General features: G+C 43.5%; 1 protein-coding gene across 10 annotated transcripts in view; it reads left to right on the top strand.

Moving 5' to 3' along the window:
- Ttc3 (tetratricopeptide repeat domain 3) overlaps positions 1-10,080 on the top strand; it is a 101,569-nt gene extending 91,489 nt beyond the window's left edge. For all 10 annotated transcript variants that reach the window (XM_052158973.1, XM_052158979.1, XM_052158975.1 and 7 more), the window contains 7 exons: positions 233-323; positions 847-954; positions 3,175-3,500; positions 4,457-4,583; positions 4,732-4,866; positions 7,813-7,905; positions 8,817-10,080. In XM_052158973.1, coding sequence (XP_052014933.1) covers positions 233-323; positions 847-954; positions 3,175-3,500; positions 4,457-4,583; positions 4,732-4,866; positions 7,813-7,905; positions 8,817-8,891 — 955 coding nt within the window. In that variant the 3' untranslated portion in view covers positions 8,892-10,080. The remainder of the gene's footprint in view (positions 1-232; positions 324-846; positions 955-3,174; positions 3,501-4,456; positions 4,584-4,731; positions 4,867-7,812; positions 7,906-8,816) is intronic.
- Positions 10,081-22,762: the final 12,682 nt, after the last annotated feature.

Raw genomic sequence — 22,762 nt, 5'->3', positions numbered from 1 at the left:
AGAAGACTGATTCTCTCTTTGCCATTGTGTGTCAGTTATAAACAGCTTTTTGGTTAAGGGCCTCTGTTTCCCTAGTTCTGAGAATAAAATTTATACCACCACACCTGGTCCAAAATTTACAGTTTCAAAAGATAACTTAATATGTGTTTGTTTCTGTTTACCTTTAAATGCTTTTAATTTTTCCCGTCCTTAAAGTGGATACTAAGCAGTTTTCTATTTTGAAATTTTCCAGTGATTCTGCAACATATCCTGATGTGGAGTATGATATACTTTCATGGGAATCATATCTTTCTACTGTAAGAGAAGAGATTGAGAACAAAAAGGTAAGTCAAAAAATATCATAATTGTACTGAAATCATGATGGTTTGGTTTTAATTCTCAGGAGACAACTATTGTCATTATTTTAAGCATTACTCTTTTTAGTGTCATCAATTGTTTTTGCTGAATTATTAGGAATTTTTCATGAGATTAGTGATTTTTCTAAATTACCTTTTCTTAGAGCTTATGCTTAGCATGCACAGGGCCAGGTTCACCTCAGAACACTAAGACCAGGAAAAGCAGGAATTGCCAGTTATCCTAGCTTTCAGAGGAGAGACTCCTCTGCTCCCTCCTGCTGTCTTGCTCTAGTGATCATAGCCTGGGAGGCCCGCCCTGCTTTCCCTCACCGCCTCTCTCCACTAGAAACCTGTGGGTTAAAAAGTTTGGGACTGTTTGCTTGTTCTTGGAAAAATTATCTTAATGTTTCATCATGTAAATTATCTGATAAGAACAAAAACATTAACTGCAAATAGTGGTTTTCTTTTGGAATGTTTTTTAGAAACTTCACATTTTCCCTTCTACCCACAGTCTGAGTTTGAAGACCAAATTAAAGCCATTAAGAGTGGCTCTCGACTCAGTGACCTTTCCAGTGTGCAAATTTCTGAGCTCTCACTTCCTGCTTATTCAACGACAACGGTGAGTTGATCTGAGTAAAGAAGTGAATAACCACTGTCTTCCTAAGCTGTCCAAAGTAGTTTGATCTTATTGTTTCCTGAAAATAGGAATGGGTTAGTCTTAATGTTTCCATGTTGGTGTTATATGTAGCTTTTAAGCTTTAAACATTCTAATGTAAATGGATCAGTGTTTCTGCAATCAGGCATGAGAACAGGACTAAGATACACTGTGATCTCTGTTTCTATCACTTTCATGTACCATAGTATCAGTCTTCTTTCTTTTCTTCATGTAAGGTGTGTGTGTGTGTGAGAGAGAGAGAGAGAGAGAGAGAGAGAGAGAGAGAGAGAGAGAGAGAGAGAGAGAGAGAGAGAAAGAGAGAGATACAGACAGACAATGAACTACATGTAGTCTGTGATATAAAAAAGCAGTCTGAGTAACAGATGTGTGTAGTTGAAGCTGCAATATCTATCTCCTCTGAAATTAAACTTCTAGATACTTGGTGGCATAAGTATTAAGTCTGATTCCTCATCATATACAAAGCAAACAGTGCTACATGTAAGACATGCAAGACTTTATTGGACATATTATAATTTCATAAATACTCTAAAATCTTTCATGTTTAAAATTCTGAGACCTCTTAATGTACCAGGAACTTGTATAAAAAAGTATCCTTGGAAACTATATTTTGTGCCTCATATCTCCCTCATTTGGGTATTTGATAGTGATCAATATTAAATGTGTGCTGGGCTCTCAGAATGTTACAGGCTTGGACCTCAAGACCACAGTTACAGCCGGGCGGTGGTGGCACACACCTTTAATCTCAGCACTTGGGAGGCAGAGACAGGCGGATTTCTGAGTTCGAGGACAGCCAGGGCTATACAGAGAAACCCTGTCTCGAAAAACCAAAAAAAAAAAAAAAAAAAAAAAAAAAAAAAAAACCACAGTTACAAGGAAAACATGGTGATGTTTTTCCCCCAGCCACTAGCTGGGATGCTCTAGTGACATAAATCCTCCTCTAGGGTAGGAAAGAATGAGCGGTTAGCGTTTGGGGAGGGATCTAATATTGCAGTGAACAGGGTACATGCTGGGAGCTAGAAATAAAAGGTACAGCAGTCTGTTCTTGGGAAAGGGACATGTGTGAGGGAAGGAACACTGCAGGGCCAGGCAGGTTCCAAGTGTGGACTGTTCTTTAGGACAGAGTCAGGCCATGGTTTAGGTTTCTAGTCAGAGGTTGTGATTAGATCAGTGCTCAGCAAAGATGAACTAGAAGGAGGAGTGGACAAGGCTGGGTGACTTCTCCTTGGCCCATGAGCCTCTGTAGTGTGTGCAGAAGGGGAGACTGTAGTTGGGAGCAGTACATAGGATGGAAGAACTGTGCTGCTCACGAGACTGGATCAGTGTGGCTGTATGAGAAATCTTGGTCAAGGGGGAGATGAGAGACTGCTGCTGAGACTGGTTGGGTTTTTGTTTTTGTTTTTGTTTTTTATTGTATATACAGCATTCTGCCTACAAATGTGCCTATAGACTGGAAGAGGGCACCAGATGTCATTATAGATGGTTACAAGCCACCTTGTGGTTGCTGGGAATTGAACTCAGGGCCTCTGGAAGAGCAACCAGTGCTCTTAACCTCTTAACCTCCAGCCCACTGAGCCTGTCTTTGAGTACATTGAATTTGGTTTCACCAGGTTACCCAAATGGATGTACAGATAAGAAGTCTAGTCTAGAAAGTTAAGAGGTATCCTGGGGAAGAGAGGAGTCTAGGGTTGGAATCTAGCCCTCCTGCAGTAGACAGAAGGTAAGAACTACAGAGAGTTGCAGGACATACCCTGGAGAGAGCAGAGCCTGCAGAGACTGCACTTTTGTGGAGGATGTGGCCCTCACTGCTGGGTCTCTCTCTGTCTTAGAATGGTGGAGACAGCTTTGGGGGATGTTAGGGCTGCTCGTTGTGATCAGTTAATAGGAATTCCGCTGCTAGGGCAGAGGTGTGGTTGGGTAGAGTAGAGGGAGACCTGTCAAATAGGCACTTTTCCTAATTTTACAGAGAAAAATGGTTGTTTACAGGTCACACATATGTATGGGTTCTAATAAGAATTTATAATTGCTCATTCTTTAAAAATTAACTCACTGTATTCAAGTGTGTTGAGTGAGCACTATGCTGTGGGCATGCATACTCTGGTTTGTTTTCCTCCCTGTCTGAGGTGAGCCCTAACTGACCCGGCTGTTGTGGTCTTTACTCCACAGATCCATCCTCAGTTATTCTCAGAGTCTTCAGGCCATGATGACCACGGGCTGGTGGCTTGTGTAGACAGCATGACTGGAGCAGTCCTCAGTGATCCTAGTGGCTGCCCAGAGGAGGTTCCAGAACTGTCACTGGGATCGCCCACCCATCAGCCAGAAGTTACTCAACAGCTAGAGCTCAAGAGGGCTAACCAGGTGTCCCCATCAGAACCGAGTCCTGAGGCTGATGAGAAACTATCTGGACAAGCTGCTCGGGCCAGCCAGTCTCCAAAGAAGTCTTCCAACAGTATTATTGAACACCTGTCAGTGCTGTTCCCATGTTATGCCAGGTATATTTGTGACGTAATACTGCATTAACCATTTCTTTGGTGTTTGTTGCTGCTGTCCTGTGGAGACAGGGTTTCATCACTGTGTATCTCTGACTGACCTGGAATTCACTAGGGAGACCAGTCATAGCACTTGGGAAGCAGAGACAGGCAGATCTCTATGAGATTGAGTCCATCCTGGTCTACATAGTGACTTCCAGGCCAGCCAGGGCTACACAATGAGACCCTGTTGCAAAAACAGATTGTAATATTGAAATATTTTTAAAATTTGTTGTTGAATTTTTTTTTTATGTGTGTGAGGACATAGTCTCATTCTTCAGACACACCAGCAGAGGGCATTGGGATCTCATTATAGATGGTTGTGAGCCACCATATGGTTGCTGGGAATTGAGCTCAGGACCTCTGGAAGAGCAGTTAGTTCTCTTAACTGTTGAGCCATCTCTGCAGCCCCTGTTTAATTTTTTTAGTTACATGTGTCTGGTATGATATGCTTGTGAATGTATGTGCCAAAAGAGAGTACTGGATACCTAGAGCTAGAGTTACAGGTGTTTGTGGGCCTCTGAATGATTGCTGGGAACTAATGTGGGTCCTCTGTAAGTGCAATATGCACTCTTTTTTTGGATTTGAGTTTTTGAGACAGGGTTTCTCCATGTAGCCCTGGCTGTCCTGGAACTCACTCTGTAGACCAGGCTGGCCTCGAACTCAGAAATCCGCCTGCCTCTGCCTCCCAGAGTGCTGGGATTACAGGCATGCGCCACCACCGCTCTTAACTGCTGAACTACTTCTTTAATAAAATACTGAGATTTTGTTATTTACATGGGAAGAGTCATTCTACCTTAAAAAGGTTCTCTCTATATACGGTCCTCACAGTTAGCTGTGGTCTGTGGATTAGTTTTTGGTGCATGTTGATATTGATGCTGAGTTGATATTGTTATGTATCATTCACTTTTCCCTTTCAGCACTGAACTTGCTGGTTTTATTAAAAAAGTTAGAAACAAAAGCAAGAACTCATTTTCGGGATTAAGTATTGAGGAGATTGTTGAGAGAGTAACAGAACACATTCTCGATGAACAAAAAAAGAAAAAGGTAAGATGTTCATCTTCATGCTTATTTGTAAAATGTAAGATTAAAAAGCATCAAACCAAACTGCAGTGCAGAGAGCAGCTGACTGGAGATGGTGGCCACAATCAGTAACCCACGTCATCTTCTCTTTCCCACCTCCTCATCTGGATAGCCAAACCCAGGAAGAGACAAGAAGACATCTGAGGCTCATTCTGCCACTTCTGTGGCCAAGTCCTCCCAGAGTCCACCCGTGGCAGCTGCTGGACCATCAGCTAAAACCAAAGGCCAGAAAAAAGATGATGTCCCTGTGAGTATCATGTGTGTAAGTGCATAGCTTGTTTTCCCCTTTGATGGGACAGGAGCAGAATTTTTAATTCATGAGTTACCCCTTTTCTCTTTGAAGCTTGTTTTATTTGACACTAAAATTAGGAACCAGATTTTGCTGTATTTGAACATGCACCCATATCTGGTGCACAGGACATAGACATGCATAACTGGTGCATAGGGCATAGGCATGCAAGTGAGAGCCCTGACTGTCCCGGGCATAACCCAGCTTTGTACTGTGCCTACTTTCTGCAAATGGACAAGTGTGTTGATTTTGTAAATCACATGGGAAAACAGTTTTTGGATAATTTTACTCTGTAAGCAAGGACTTGGTACTTAAGAGTGGTTTGTGTCACTCAGCACTGCAGTGAGCCTAGGCAGCTGGGGAGTAGCCAAGCTAATGCTACCCTTCTGCCTCTTCCCTTGAGTGCCTGGAAGGAGATAATGATCTATATGTACCTGATATGTGTGTGACACTGCTTTTTTAAGTCTTGTTTTCTTTTAAGAAAATTAGAATTTTTTGTTTACGTAGCATGTGTCAGATTGTTATTGTAGCTATATATAAATTTGCATAGTTCTATAATTGTTCATATCGTAAAATATCCAAGGTATGAATGTTTGTGAGCCTGTTAGCATTCACTTATGTGAAGCTGTAGATGTCTTGCTTAGCAGATAGCAAGGAATCTCTAGTCCTTACCACCTGAGTAGCTAATGCTGGAGACCTACTAAGGACACACGGGTGGTTGGAGGGTTGATCAAATGTATGTGGGTTAGTCTTGGCAAAAGTGATTATTCCAGGGCCAGGAGGGGTGGCTCAGTGGTTAAAAGCACATACTGGTGTTGCAGAAGATCTGACTTGTTCCCAGCACCGCATCAGGTGATTTACTGGCTACCTGTAACTCCAGTTCCAGAAGGTCTAACGCACCCCATAGGTAAAAACAAGTAGGTTTGTTTCTGTTGTTGTTGTTGTTGTTGTTGTTGTTTTGGGTTTTGTTTTTTGTTTTTAAAGATGAGCACTTTGGTCTTAATTCTTATGTCCTTGGTATAGATGGGTGGGAGGAATTTCAGATTTGTTTATACTTAGAACTATGTATCTTTCTACACTGGGAGTCAAGTGACACTGTAAGGTCTTCCAGGTCAACTGCTCTAAGCTCTTCAGACCTTACTCCACACCTTAGGGCTCATGCTTATGTCTTCCCTGATGCTGAGTCCTGCATAGCAGTAGAACAGAGTAAGCCCTCACTATAGCTCCTGCCCCATATCTGCCTAAGCCCTGTTTACACCTCAGAAAGGACAGCAGAACTCCACGCTACTGCAGCTTGAGCCCTGATCAGTCATTTGAAGGTGTTTCTAGGTCAGTTTGGGACCATAGTTCTTATTTATTGCTAAAGCCCTACATAAACAAGACTTGCTTCTGAGATGCTTGAAACTATGATGAAAATAAAACTTGGTGTCCACTGTAGGGCAAGTGCTGTGAGCCACAGGCACTGTCTACAGAAAACATTGTGTGCTCACCAGACTGTGAACACAGGAGACCAGAGACCTGTTCATCTCCATGTGTAGTACTGGACAGTCTCTTTATTGCATTTCCTATGTGAGCCACCAGTGTGTTCTGTTTCGATTTGTGCTAATAATTCATGCTTAGAGAAACCTCAGGGAAAAAAAACTAAATCTGTATTAGCCAGGGCTAACCCTGTTAACATTTTATATATCAGAATCGTTTCTAGGTTCTGTACATCATACATCTGTAGATACATGGTCTCTTTAATTATTTTTAAAAATTAATTAAATAATAAATACTGCCACCATCTGTATTTATCCAGTGATCTGTTAAGATCTACTTTCTGTGTCACCATTTATCAACTTCACATATTATAATTGACCATAAAATAGTGTCTTAGTTAGGGTCTCATTGCTGTAAAGAGACACCATGGCCAAGGCAGCTCTTATAAAGGCAAACATTAGTTGGAACTGGCTTACAGTTTCAGAGTTTCAGCCCATTATCATCATGGTAGGAAGCATGGTGGCATGCAGGCAGGCCTGGTGCTAGAGGAGCTGAAGTGATCTGCATTTTTTTTGGGGGGGGGGGTTGGGTTTTGGTTTTCGAGACAGGGTTTCTCTGTAGCTCTGGCTGTCCTAGAACTAACTCTATAGACCAGGATGGCCTCGATCTCAGAAATCTGCCTGCCTCTGCCTCCCAAGTGCTGGGATTAAAGGCGTGCACCACCACCGCCCAGCATTGTGATCTACATCTTGATCTGTGGGCATGCCGGAGAAGACTCACATTCTACATTGGGTGGAGGAGCCTGGTCATAGGAGCCTCAAAGTCCAACCCACAATTACACTTTCTCCAACAAGGCCATGCCTCCTAATAGTGCCACTGCCTAGGCCAAGCATATACAAACCACTACTGATAGTATGTTGTATATGGATAGTTATAGTTCAAGTCCCTGACTGATTTGTAGCACTAACCTATTTTTACTGCCAAATTTTAAGTATGGGATGGGATGGTTATCACAGTATTTTTTCAGGCACTGTTAGCTGTTGAAATGGTTCCCTCTGAGAAAATTAGAACTTTATATTTTGTTTTGAGGGAAGGATCATGTTTTGGAACAAGATCTCTCTGTATAGTCCTAGTGATTGCTATGTAGATTAGGCTGGGCCCAAACTCTCAGAGATGCTCCTGCCTCTGCCTCCCAAGTGCTGGGAGTAATTGTGTATTTACTTTTTGTTATTTTTCTGCTTTTTTTTTTCTTAGAAACTATTTTAAAACAAGCTGTTTTTCACTTTGTTCAAGTACAAAGGAAAAACAATCTATGCCACCTTTTGTGGCAAAAACATTTTTAGGTCACTTTTGGCTATGTACTAAGTCATAAGAACTCACGTCATAAAAAGTTAGTTCACTATTTAAACATGTTTGTTTCCACAGGTACCAGATGGAAATTCCTGTGAAATATGCCATGAGATATTCAAGTCGAAAAATATGCGTGTGCTAAAATGTGGGCACAAGTTTCACAAAGGGGTAAGAATTATCTTTGACTGCCTTTATAGCAAGCATTTTGAAAATAAAAAAGGAATTTTTTCTAAGAGTCTGTATTTGTGTTTGCAAAAATGGTTTTAGTTTGTAAATCTCCACATGAAGTGTTCATATGACTGTAAAAATAGGTGTTTTATTTGGGAAGTGGGTAGTGTTCTTGGGCCAGGGCGTCTGTAGCTATGTAATGACTCTGCCCATCATGCCATGGACAGAGAATTACAGTTGACTGCATAGCTATATTGGCTCTGAGACTTAATGAGTTAAATCCTTGAAAGCTGGTTTCTTATATGACCAAATAAATAAATTGTACCCAGTGTCTGCCTGGTGTAGTGTATGAAGCTGAGTTCACATGTTAAAGGTGGCTTCTGGCTAGACGTTTGGTCCATGTCCTTCCAGAACTAATCGTCTCGGTATCCTGGCACTGCTGGCTTAGGACAGACAGGTTAAATGTAGAGTACTCACCAGAAGGGATTGAAAAGCTTCCAGAGCCTCCTTAGGATATGGCGCCAATGCTTGGGCCTTCTGGCTTTCTGTGCCTGCCCAGCCATGTGACAGCAGCCCACCAGCCAGGAGCAACAGCATGGAATGTGACACACAGGCTGGTGAGGAACAGCACTGAGTGAGTTTTGTGGCCACAAAACTGACAGCTTGTACAAGTCAGTGAAAGAAGCTAGAGGAGCCTAGCCGGGCCAGGGTGTGAGGAGGGCGCGGCCCTTCATGAGGTTATGAATGGAGTCCTACAGCACTGCCCTGAGTAGACATTGATGTCTTAAGTATTGATGGCTGCACACTTGGAGGTAGCATGAGCCATATCCCTGCCAGAGTCCAATGATTTGAGAGAGCCAAGGCCCATGTGGTCCTGAGGGCACCAGCTGACTTTGCTTTCTCGATTTCAGTGCTTTAAGCAGTGGTTGAAAGGGCAGAGCACGTGCCCCACCTGTGGCAGCAGTGACCTGCTGTCAGAAGAGTAACCTGTTGCACCACCGTCGCAGACCCAGCCCAGAAGAAGGTGGGACCCTCCTTCCTGTTGCTGTAGGTAGTCACTCCTCACTAATGCACCATGTACTTCATGAGTTCAAGTGTCCTGTTACCAATGTAAAAAGAGCAAACATGGGAGCTCTCACTGTGCATCACTAAGCTAACAAATGGAAATCTGGAATGAAGTCTGTTCCAAGTTCCAGGCAAGTGACAGCCATGTGTGTCTGCAGTGCTGTGTCACCATGGTCCTGCATTCTTGGAGCTGCTGCAGGGATCCTCTGAGATGAGCAGGTTCTTTGGAAAGAACGGCTGAGCTCCTCAAAGCAGTGTTCAGATTGAAAAGACTCGTAGCCGCCTCCATTGCTTACATGGAGCTGGAGGATCCCCTTCGTATGTTTTTAAAGTGCTTATGATTCCATCGGTTTACATTTTGGCAATCACTTAAAAAATACTTTTTGAATTAGTATCAGCTAATTTTTTTTTAACCCTGGGAAGATGCTGTCTGTGCCCAGGAGTCCCACACTTGACACTAACTAGTTCTGAGGTTACCATGTAAGTCTTATGAGTCACTAGTACTTGGAAATGCACAGCTAGCTAGTGCCGAGCACAGGACAGTCACCCTCTCCCTCCTTCCTTATTCTTCCACCGGAAGAGAAATGTACCACAGTCATGGTGTGTTAGTGTTAACATTGTTCTGTTTGACTTTTGTGTAAAGTAATGCATGCAGTCTTGTAATGTGGCCTGAAAACAAGCTAACTGTATTAGAAACTATTCAAAAACTAGGTATTTTTAGTGACCTGTAGGCAGTGGCAAATACAGACACGTGAATGAATCCTGGATACATTTCTTTCAAACACAAAGAAACAAACAAATGTTTTCCAGCGTGTTCTCTGCTGCCCTGGAGGCACTCACCTTCCACCCGTGTCTGTGTGAGTTGTGGTGTCTTAGTGACTTAGTCTGTAGTTCACTCCTTATTCTGAGACATTGTCTATGGTGTCCCCAAACATGGTGTACATGCTGTAACAGTTGAGTGCAGCACATGCTAAAGTACACACAGCAGCTTATAGTATCTCTCGAGTACAAAGAAGCGAAACTGTTGAGACAGAGCTGTGCTTCACGTCAGAGCCTGTGAACATGCCTTACACTTGTCCAGTAACCGTCAATAAAGAACATTATAAAAGATTAGCCGTTCACTGTCGTTCTTGCCCAGGTGATCTAAAGTGCATTCTGCTTGGAAATTCAGGGTTCTGATCTGTCAAATATTGAGAAACTGACTTTATTTGGGAAGAGCAGGCAAGCTGCATTTGACGATGAGTCTTAACCAAGGGTCTTGGGTGATGTTAGATCCTGGATCAAAACATTCCTTTATGCCTAAATACTGCTTGCCAGACTCAGGCTCCCGAGACTAACTATTTAAAACTATGAATAGAATGTTTGTACAGAAATGATAGAGTTGACTATTCCGGGCCCAGTGAAGAACTTTTTCATGTAAGCACATGCAAATATACTGAAAATAACTTCATTTCTTGCGGGTTTGTTTTTGAGGTGCTTGTTCATGGACTGCAGAAGCTAATTGATAGAGCCTTTTTAAAGGCTCTTTGGCTGGTCTACAGAGTGAGTTCCAGGACAGCCGGAACTACACAGTGAAACCCTGTCTCGAAAAAACAAAACAAAAAAAAAGGTTCTTTGGGGTATGCTGAGCACTAATAAAAGAAGCACACTAATATTAATATATTAGGTGTAGACGGCTAATGTTACCAGTTGAGCCTGTCCTAAAGCAAAGTTGTCAGACATATCCTTGGGCGTATCTTCATATAAGAGGTTGCTTTCACAGTTTAGAGTTGATGGCCCAACATTTTTCCTGGGTTGTTTCCGGATTCTGGCTACTACAAATAGGACTGCTATGAACATAGTGGAGCATATGTCCTTATTACATGCTGGGGAATCCTCTGGGTATATGCCCAGGAGTGGTATAGCAGGGTCCTCCAAAACATCAACCAACAGATTGGGAAAGGATCTTCACCAACCCTAAATCTGACAGAGGGCTAATACCTAATATATACAGAGAACTCAAGAAGGTTAGAACCTAGAGAACCAAATAACCCCATTAAAAAGTGGGGGTACCGAACTAAACAAAGATTTTTCACATGAAGAACTTCGGAGGGCTGAGAAACACCTTAAGAAATGTTCAACATCATTAATCATTAGGGAAATGCAAATCAAAACAACCCTGAGATTTCACCTCACACCAGTCAGAATGGCTAAGGTCAAAAACTTAGGAGACAGCACGTGCTGGCGAGGATGTGGAGAAAGAGGAACACTCCTCCACTGCTGGTGGGATTGTAAGATGGTGCAACCGCTTTGGAAATCAGTCTGGCGGTTCCTCAGAAAAGTGTTTGTCTTCTTAATACCTATGCAACAAACTTGATTAAACTGCCAGTGGAAGGAAAGATTGACAGTCGTGCCTGGCACCTTTTTCCTCACACAATGGCCTGCATGCCAACCTTCATGCAGTCAGGTGACCTCTGTCTCTGTGGATAGGCAAAGCCAGGAATCCATGGGAACTGGGACCAGTTGTTCCAGTGACTTGAACACCTGCAAAAATGTCACCAGATTAGACATTCTGATTTAGTAAATTAGGTGGGTCTTACATGTATAAGCAAAATACAGGGTAGGTGCATGTAAGAAAATGTCATGGAACCATCATTCTGTAGAGTCTGCACCTACTAGTGACACGTGCTACTAGAGCTGGCCAAGAGCAACTCGTCCTTCCACTGAATGAGGAGCAAATCTTTGGCACATAACCCTTTGGCAAAGGGGAACCGACCGACCATTTTAGGCAAAAGCCTGGGAGTTACATAGAGCAGGCTTGGCCCTATGAAAAGGATTCGTTAGATGAAGTGGAAGCACTTTACAGCATAGTCTCAACTGGATCAAATGTCTCAAAGTCACTTTGAAAAATGTTTTGGAATCCTGAGCCCAGGACTATGATCCTTATCTTTTCTGTAACAAAGGATAATTTCACCTATATTTGTCCCAGCATGTTTCTGCAAGTGCTGTTTACTTGTTGAAGATGAGGAGTCATGTGCACTGCTGTTTTGGAAGGGCCCAAGCTAGGCTGGTCTAAGTAGAGAAGGTTCCTTGGCTTAAAGAAGGAGCTAGTCTTCATCCTGCTATTACCTGTACCTCACATGGTCTCACTGTTCCCCGCTTTAAAGAGAGAGAACCAAAGAGCAAAAGTACAGAAATTCTAATCAATTTAAAAATCCCAGTAAATGGACTGTCAGTCAAAGCAGACTGGTTTAACATCAGGGCAGAAAAGGATTTTTGGCTACATTAAGAACAATGTTGGCTATCTCCATGGGAAACCTCTAACCCATTGCCATACAGACAGATGCTAATTCCAGGTGGACCAGTCCTAAATGAGAACAGTAAAATGTTTTCCTTCAAGACAGCAGATTCTTAGAAAACCTTAAAGTTGGATCTTCAGGGTTGAGCTCCTCAGTAAGTTCCCACTAAAAAGTAAAAAGACAAGCCACGTAGTAGAAGAGACAAAGGTGGAACAGCTATTCCACAAACACGGGTGGTTCATACACATCCTGATACAAAATACAACCTGACTAGGATGATGTTTCACATCATCGTGAGCTTGCTGGATATTGACTTGAGGACCATCTACCTTTGAGGGTGAAGGTCTAGCACCCTAGAATCCACTCCATCTGACCTAACCAACAAGGTCAATTAGTATGTTTTCAGAGGTTCTGTGAATCAGCTTTTGAGTTGTTAGATGGCATAGAACACAGTGAGTTCTATGATCAGAGGTGTCAATGTTGGGAATGCAGAGCCATCTGTGGATGGGAGAAATAACCAGATAATCTCAGGGCCTTGCCTGCCTGAAGGAAGCACAGCTGGTTCAATGGAACTTTCACATTTAAAATGGTAAGGTCTCCCAGCACTGATTGGGTGATTTTCTGCTGAATGAACTTCTTTCCGGCACCCTCTGGCTAGGAACCTCACCCTTGCTGTCCCAAAAGGACATGGTCAAATAGTGTTTGAGCTAGGGACACAGAGGGCCTTGTTGAGACAGGCTCTTCATAGCTCCTAGGGAGCCTCTGTGTCTTGGCATGAACTCACATAGAAGAAGTTTCTGTGTGAGTACATGATGTTGACCCCATGCTGGAGTAACTTGTCCCCTGAGCAGGGAATGGGCCGGGCCTTGGGCCTTGTCAAGAGCCTTCCAAGTAGAATGGGAATTGCCATCTTCTGTGACACAGAGTGCTTCAAAAAGAGATGCTTGTGTTTCCTAATGTGCTTTTCTGTCAAATAGTATCATTGTTTTCAACAAACACCTTGAGGCTCTAAAGAAAAAATACCAGTCTGCTTCCTAAAGTCCTCTTCCTCCATATTTAAAAAATTATGCATGAAGGTATTCTGCTGAATTCCTTTAGTCTCTATTTCAGCTTCTATTTATTTGGTATGATAGAAAGGTCTTAATTTAGATCTTCCTGCCACCAGTTCCAAGAAATCTGCCACCAGCTCCAAGTTTCGTGTCCTGAAGTGCCACCCCAGTGGGGTGAGCCAGCAGCCTCCGAAAAGAGAAAGCAGTGGAACAGATGGGCATTGTACTTCCAGACTCTGGCTGCCACCCAGCGCCAGCAGGGCTCCAGCTTTCTTCTATCCTCTGGGGAGGCCACAGTGCTTTCGCTTCCAGAGGCACAACTACCACAGTCTCCAACCTACCAGACAGAAAACTAAAGCCAAGCACTCCCTACTTCCTGGGCTTTCAGGCACTGAGGGACAATGTCCTTCACGCTCCTCATCCCACTGTACAGGTCCTGGTTCCTCCACCTTGCAGGGGCCTTGGACTACCCTAGCTGCCCCTGAACCCCCTTCCCCAGGAGCAAACCAAGTGGCCCTGGCCACAATAATGCTGTGTAACATTGATCTACCATTATTCATTTAACCATCAAATATTCCACAGGAGGCACAGTTCTAGTGCCCCAGTTATAACAGAATAGACAAGAAGAAAGGACTTGAGCATTCCAATAGCAGAGGCTGACATCAAGTAGGACAGTAAAACACATGATACGTTCCTGGTAATCCGTAGAAGAATGGAACCAGGAAGGGGTAAGGAAGGGTAGGGACAGTAGGGTCGGGAAGGGCTCCGCCTTTGGACAGAGGCCAGGGGAGTCAGCACTTGATAGCAGCCAGGAGGAGGGAGTGGAGGTGATAAAGTGGACAGACTTGGGGTCATGAGGGAATCTGCCAGCACAGCAAAACCTGCTGGTGTATTTGGTGGATTCTTTAAAAGTGGGAGCTGTTGTTAGGGACACAGTGAGGTGCTAGAGCACAGCAGCCTAACGCCAGCAAGATGGAGGCATTTCCACAGGACAGTCAGCTTGCTGGTGAGCTCTGCTTAAATATTAGTACTTCACATGACCTTACACTCAAGGGACTACACCTAACAGCTAAACAGGGAATGTTCTTTTTTTAAAGATTTATTTATGTATATGAGTGCACTGTAGCTGTACAGATGTTTGTGAGCCATCATGTGGTTGCTGGGAATTGAACTCGGGACCTCTGCTCTATCCAGCTCAAAGATTTATTTATTATTAAATGTAAGTACACTGTAGCTGTCTTCAGACACTCCAGAAGAGGGCGTCAGATCTCATTACAGATGGTTGTGAGCCAACATGTGGTTGCTGGGATTTGAACTCAGGACCTTCGGAAGAGCAGTCAGTGCTCTTAACTGCTGAGCCATCTCTCCAGCCCACAGAGAATATTCTGATACACTTGTTCTTACCAGCCTTCTGAACTCCTGCTTCTAGTCAGTTCCTTGTCTTCTGGGCTGGCACAGTTGGCCTGCCCTGTACTCACAGCTGTCCCCGTGTGGCTCCTCACTTGGTCTGTGCCTGCCCAGAAGCCAGCCCCATCCTGCCACATTGTCCTTTCCGTGTGGGGCCTTCCCAGCCCACCTCACCAAGCACTGGCATTCATATTTATGGGGAATAAGAACGTGTGACTTGCTTATAGCTGTTCTGTACACAGATTACATAGGATAAAAACCACATAACACAAAACTGGTGGCCTTCACACCTAGGGAGCCTGATTCTCCTGTGACTTCTCACTGCACCAGACTCAGGGTCTGCCCACTGTCTTCCAGCATCATTTTAAGTAAAATGATTTGGGAAAACTAGGCCCACTAATTACAAACATAGTGGCTTTTAAGTACCCTTTTCATACCCATTTTACAGATGCAGAAACAAACCTCAAATTTAAATAACTTTCCTGAAATAAGAACACTTGTTCTTACCAGCCTTCTGAACTCCTGCTTCTAGTCAGTTCCTTGTCTTCTGGGCTGGCACAGTTGGCCTGCCCTGTACTCACAGCTGTCCCCGTGTGGCTCCTCACATTGGTCTGTGCCTGCCCAGAAGCCAGCCCCATCCTGCCACATTGTCCTTTCCGTGTGGGGCCTTCCCAGCCCACCTCACCAAGCACTGGCATTCATATTTATGGGGAATAAGAACGTGTGACTTGCTTATAGCTGTTCTGTACACAGATTACATAGGATAAAAACCACATAACACAAAACTGGTGGCCTTCACACCTAGGGAGCCTGATTCTCCTGTGACTTCTCACTGCACCAGACTCAGGGTCTGCCCACTGTCTTCCAGCATCATTTTAAGTAAAATGATTTGGGAAAACTAGGCCCACTAATTACAAACATAGTGGCTTTTAAGTACCCTTTTCATACCCATTTTACAGATGCAGAAACAAACCTCAAATTTAAATAACTTTCCTGAAATAGAGTCCTGTCTTGTACCTGCTGAGCAAACTCACTGCTCTAGCCATTCATCTGCTGACTACTGCTCCCCTCCAAGCCCAAATCAACTTCCCTCCTAAGGAACAGCAGCTAAAGTCAGGGAGTGCAGCCCATTGCTGCTTGGCCCACACACAGCTTCCGTGGCTTATGACCCATACAAGGCTGTCTGCATGCTTAGGAAGCTGCAGCTTCCTAACCTGTGCTGCCATCTATTCTCAGGCTGGTCTGCATTTTTTCCTGCATCCTTGGCTGCCTCCTTTACTTGCTTTATTTCTTTGCACTTTGTTTTTTCATGTGTGCCTTTAGCTTGTTCCCATTGGGCTCCTTCCAGCCTCCAAAGCAAAGTTGCCTTTATTGCTGATCTAGATTGGACCTACACATTGGTCATGTGCATGCTCATTTCTTCCTGTGCTAGAGTGCATGTTCCAGAGATTCCATGACATTCCAACACCTATGCAGCTGACCTCCCACCATGGAGACTTGTGACATCAGAGCACACTTTCACTCTACTGAGCTCTAGTGGGTGTGTAATACAGTGTCGTCAGGACTTTTCACTTCCCTAAGACTAATAACACTGAGCATCTGTTTCGGGGCGTATTTACAGTAAATACATCTTTATTGAATTACCTGATTCTTTGACTCATCTTAAAAACCAGGTTGTAAACTTTGAGTTATAATAGTTCTTTATGCATTCTAGATACAGCTGTTTGGTGGATGCACACTGCATTTTTCCTCCAACTCCGTGACATGCATTTTCATTTGTTTTCACAATACTTTAGTATTTTTTTATAGTATTTGTTGTATTGGGGTGTGTTACAAGTATACACCCAGGAACGAGCCCACATGCATATACCACATGTGGAGATCAGAGGCAACCTGTGGTGGTTGGATCTCTCTTTCCACTGTGTGGGTCCTGAGAATCTAACTCATCACCAGGCCTGGCAGCAAGTACCTTTACCCACTGAGGGATCTCACTAGCTCAGCAGGCTTTGTCCTGTGTGTTCCCTGGAAATCTCATATAATGGATTGATCATCTCCCCCCCCCCCCAGCTTCTCCCAGAAGCTCTTCCCCTACCCCCTGAGACTTTGTGTGTTCTTAACAATAATAGAAGCCATCAAGTCCATTTGTACTGTTCACTTCAGTATGTGACCATCCATGCAGTCTACATATCCGGGGCCACACCCTTTTAAAAAAAAGTACTCTCCCTCTTCCAACACCTATAAGTTGTCAGTAGCTCCTCAGGTAGGGATGGGACTTCATGCCCACCTCCCGTTTCCACTCTTGAATTTGGTCTGGCTTGAACTTATGCAGCTTTTGTGCATATTGTCACAACCAATGTGAGCTCGTGTGCAACATCCACGTTGTGACTAGAAAACACTTTCCTTATAGCCATCGACTGCACCTGGCTCTTCCAAAGTGATCTCTGAGATGTAGGGAGGGGTGTGATAATAGATGTCATATTTAGGGCTGAGCATTCTACAACTCTCAGTCTCTACAGACGGACCAGTTGTGGCCTCTGTATTTATCATCTACTGCAAATAAAAGTTGTGTAGAGGGTTAGGCAATGCACTGATCTGTCATTATAAATTAGCCATTAGGAGTTGTGTCTTAGTCAGGGTTTCTATTCCTGCACAAACATCATGACCAAGAAGCAAGTTGGGGAGGAAAGGGTCTATTGAGCTTACACTTCCACGTTGCTGTTCATCACTAAAGGAAGTCAGGACTGGAACTCAAGCAGGTCAGGAAGCAGGAGCTGATGCAGAGGCCATGGAGAGATGTTCCTTGCTGGCTTGCTTCCCCTGGCTTGCTCAACCTGCTCTCTTATAGAACCCAAGAGCACCAGCCCAAAGGTGGCACCACCCACAAGGGGCCCTCCCCACCTGATCACTAATTGAGAAAATGCCCCACAGCTGGATCTCATGGAGGCATTTCCTCACCTGAAGCTCCTTTCTCTGTGATAACTCCAGCCTGTGTCAGGTTGACACACAAAACCATCCAGTATAAGTTGGTTCAATTCTATATTTATTTCATAAATTAATAGTGGTAGATTCTTTCCTAGTATATAGCGTTATCTAGTCACAGGTTCTTAATCTCAATAATAGTGCCAGGTATGGATTTCATTTTGTGGAGTGGTCTTTAAATCCAATTATAAAGTAGTTGGTTACTCCTATAACTTCTGTGCCGGTATTACACCAGTGGGCATGTTTTGTCAGGCAGGTCAATCTCGGGTTTCAACTAGGTAAGAGTCATTTTTTTACGGGTGTGTGTCTGTGTGTGTGTGTGTGTGTGTGTGTGTGTGTGTGTGTCTGTATAATATGTAAGGTTGGGTTGGGGTTCCAGAGTGGAAGTCAAATGGCAACTTGCAGGAGTTCCCTATTTTTACAGTGGGATCTAACAATTAAACTTAAATCATTGGGTTTGTGTGGCAGGTGCTTTTAAAACCATACTTTATCTGCTGAGTCACCTGAGCAGCTCTAAGTATTTTGAAGTCTTAAACATACACAACACACATAAATACATACAATAAATTTTTGAAAAATGTGACAAGCCACATAAAGCCAGTAAAATATGTAATTTTATGGATGAATAAAATTGGACTATGCACATAGACTTCGTCTTGATCTATTCACAGCACTTAGGCCTTATTAGTTACTACTTTCTTCCTTGCTACACTGACAAGCAATTTAAAAAGGGAACGTCTGATTTTGGCTCACAGCTCAGGAGGGCACAGTCAGTCCCTCTTGGTAGAGGAGGCTCCGTCCTCACTCTCCATCTGAAACAGAAAACACTGAATGCTGGCACTCAACTCATGATTATTTTTATTTGGGACCCTAGTGTGGTGCTACCCACATCCAGGGTGGATCTCCCCTCTCCAGTTAGACCTTTCTGGAAACACCCCCTTAGATACACCAAGAGGTGTGTTTCCATGATGATTCTAAAAACAGTCAGGTTGACAGTGAAGAATACCCACCATATAGACTGATGTGTGACTTGACTGTTCTATATGCCATAGTGGACATGGTTGTGCAGGTGCATCTGGTGTACGCTCACTTTTATTCTTTTTAGAACACACTCAAGAGTGGTATAGTACAAGCATATGGAAATTCTGTTCTTAGTCTTCCTAGGAAGCTCCATACTGATTGACATATTGGTGAATTAATTTGCATCCCTACCTACAGTGTACAAAGGTTCATTTTTCCAAACATCCTCCCCAATATTTGTTGCTTGTTTTAGTTTTCTTTTTACATTTATTTAACATGTGTGTGCATATACATGCCTTGATATATATGTCGCGGTCAGAAGACAACTTGTGGGAGTCTTACTTTCCTTCTACCGTTTGGGTCCCTGAGAGTCAAACTCAGGTCATCAGACTTGGTTGCAGGTTCCTGCTAAGCCATCTCCCTGAACTAGTTTTTTGGTGGCATCCATTCTGGCTCTGGAAAGAAAAAGAAGGAACAGTAACACACTCATTCTATCAAACTTTGCCACCTTGACACCAAACAAGAGAAGAAAATAAGAAAAACTAGAGCAATTTTCCTAGCAACACTGAAGCAACAATTCTCAATAAAGCCTTTACAAATCCCGTTCAGCAGCACATTGATTAGATTGTACATCAGGATCTCAATTATTCCATTCCCTGCCACAAGTATGGGTCAGCACAGGCAAATCAGTAAGGGGCAAGCAGCAAATAAACAAGAGTGAGGCAAAAATCACATGATCATCCCAATGAATACTGAAAGGAAATATAGAATAACTCACACTTCATCCTTCATCCTAATAAAGGCTGTATATGACAGGCCAATAGCCAGCATTATAGATATGGAGCAGAGAAAGATGAAAACTCAAAAACAAGACTGGATATTCATCTTTATTCAATATAGTGCTTGAATTCTGAGCCAGAGTAATAGGGCAAGAAAAAGACATAAAGGGTCTACTAATAGGAAAGTAAGAATTATCTGTATTTGTATGCAGTGTAATCCTGTACGTTAAAGAACTCTTGGAGAGTTGGCACTATGGTTAAAAAGCATGTGTTGCTCTTGCAGAGTTCCCGGGTTGAATTTTCAGCACTCACATACACAGCAGCTTACAATTGACAGTAATCCCAGGATCAGCCTCCCTCTGCAGACACCAGCAAGCACTTGCTGCACAAACATACATGCACGCAAACCACAGGCTCCACCAGAAAAACAGGTAAATGCTTCTGACAAATCAGGATACAGAATCATTTAGATATTCATTGTTTTGTTTTTTCTATATACATATAACAGATACCCTGAGAAAGAATTCAGGGAAGTAATTCCATTCACAGTAAGTAGCCTCAGTAAAATAAAATACTTTGGAATTAAACCTGGTTAAGGAGGTAACAGATTTTTGCAAGGAAAATTTCAAAACACTGAATCAAGAATTAAAATGCTTGAAAATGGAAAGACATCCCATGTTCATGGATCAGAAAAGTATATATTATAAATGGCTGTGTTATCAAAAGTAATCAATAGATTCAAAGCAATACACATCAAAAGTCATACTTCAAATGAAATAGGAAAATACCCTAAAATTTACATAGAAGAACAAAGAGCAACAACAAAAACCCTGAATATTCTAAACAGTCCTGAGTAAAAAAGATTTTTGGAAGTATTACCTCTCATTCCTGAGTCCAAATTATATCGTGAAGCTTGTGTAACAAAACCAGGATAGTACAGACACATAGTGTCTTAGTTACTTTATATCACTGTGAAGAGACTCCATGAGCAAGGCAACTTATCAAAGTAAGCAGTTCCAGGAATCAGAGAGCAGATATTCAGACTTGTGAGCCTGTGGGGACCGTTCTAATTAAAGCCCCTGCACTGACCAATGGACTAGAATAAAGGATCAGGGGAGAAAGGAGAAGTCTGCTTAGAGTCATGTGGTTTCATCCAAGTGATCAAAAAACAAAAGACCAAAGTGGAGGCTTTTGTTGTTATTGGTTTGCTTTGATTTTTCTTTCTTCTGTGCATACCTGGTTGTTCTGGAACTCACTCTGTAGACCAGGCTGGTCTTGAACTCACAAGAGATCTGCCTGCCTCTCCCTTGAGTGCTAGGATTAATGGCATATACCACCACTGCCCGGCTCAATGTGTCTTTCAACAAATGGGTCTGAGAAAACAGGACAAACTGGACATTTCCACATAAAGGAGAGAAACCAGATCCTTGTCAAGTATACAGAAGTGTTTCAAAATGATTCAAAACCTATAAGACCTGAACATTTGAAAACAATACCCAGTGTAGGCACAAGAAATGTTTCTGAATATGTTTCCAACAGCTCAACTGATAAATGGGATGTTGGAAATTTTAAAGAAAAAAAACAACTTGTGCACAGCAAAGGAGACAATCAGAGTGAAGAGGCGACTAAAGGGCGACAACTGCCTTTGACATAGTTCATCTGACAAGAGATTAGTGAAGAGAATATTTAAGAACCCAATTTTTTTTTTTGGTTTTTTTGGATTTGGTTTTTTGGAGACAGGATTTCTCTGTATAGCCCTGGCTGTCCTGGAACTCACTCTGTAGACCAGGCTGGCCTCAAACTCAGAAATCTGCCTGCCTCTGCCTCCCAGAGTGCTGGGATTACAGGCGTGCGCCACCACCGCCCGGCTCCTGCCAGGTTTTACAGAAGGGAGGCATTTCCTACCTCAGGAGGCTTCCTTGCATCAGGTCAGTGTGACCAACCCAGACACAGGTCATTAGAGCTGCTGCTCTGACATAGTCACTGCCTGAGCCTCTGTGGAGCAAATGGAGGGTTAGACAAGGCAGAGGGGGGAAGAAATGACTGCATGCATTGAAGTCTGGGGACTGCAGTTTTTCTCCAAGTTTCTGCTGCTCCTGACTAAAGCATTCCAGTGTCTGCCAGCCTGGAGACAAGCCCTGAGCGTTAGAATCATCAAGGACTTCCTGAGGGTGAGGGCCGGAAAGCAAGCGGGGAGGGCAGAGGAACCTAGGAAGCTGGCCTGGTCTGTCTGTGCCTGTCTCTTTTCTCCTGCCTGCTGTTCTTGGAGCCTTCTCTGAGAGCCTCTGCTCCTCACTAGAAATACTGGAGGGAACTGTGCCAGGATAGAGCCACAGAGCCAGGCTGAGAAAGGCCCAGTTCTGTCGGGACATTTCTGGGTGGCACATCATCAGGAGTAACTTATAGACCAGAGCCTACATTCAAGATAACTAAATGAAGCTGGATCCGGGGTTTAAGGTCAGCCTGAGCTACCTACGTGAGTCACAGACTGTCTCAGAGAGGAGGAGGAGGAAGAGGAAGAAAAAAGTAAGCCCAGGTTTCATATGAAACAGATGAAATGCTGACTGTTTATTGTCTGTCTCTTGTCCGTGGTGACCACACTGATTCTAAAAATAGTCTGTATTCCTGCGGAAATGACTGGAGCAACAGTAACTGCTTTGCTGTTGAGTCTTCACACACAGCACCGGCCATGACGAAATCCCGAGCTGAGGTCTGGGGAAGCCTATCACCCCGTGCCTCTGGGCAACCCCAAAAGCTAAAGCGTGCATACACAGGGCATTAACTAAAGCGTGCATACACAGGACATTAACTAAAGCATGCATACACAGGGCATTAACATGAAGAGACCCAGGGGATGGAGAGGTGATGGGTGCTTAAGAGTGTCTACTGCTCCTAGAGGATCAGCACCCATGTCTGTGGCTCACAGCAGCTGGAACTCCAGCACCAGGGGATCTGATCCATCTGGCCTCTTCAAGGCACCATAGTCAAACACTCAGACATACACATAAACACAATTAAAGCAAATTGTCAAAGTGACTAAGATCACTAGCATCTAACACTGAGGGGAGAGAGCTTCTCTGGATAGTACCCGACCAACCTATAGCTACGAAAAGGAATATTGGGTGCTCCACTGGCAACAGCACAAAGCTGTTCATGAGCACATAGATGAGGAAGGGGCTGTGGTCTCTGGCTTCAAGTTGGCCTCCTCAACAAGCAGAGCAGCAGCCATAGCTGCTGTCTCCCAGGAGTGGATAAAGACTTGCCTCTTCTCACATTTCAG

Source organism: Apodemus sylvaticus, chromosome 15 (genome assembly GCF_947179515.1).
Source record: "Apodemus sylvaticus chromosome 15, mApoSyl1.1, whole genome shotgun sequence".
Taxonomy (NCBI): domain Eukaryota; kingdom Metazoa; phylum Chordata; class Mammalia; order Rodentia; family Muridae; genus Apodemus; species Apodemus sylvaticus.
This window is presented reverse-complemented; position numbering and strand designations above follow the sequence as displayed.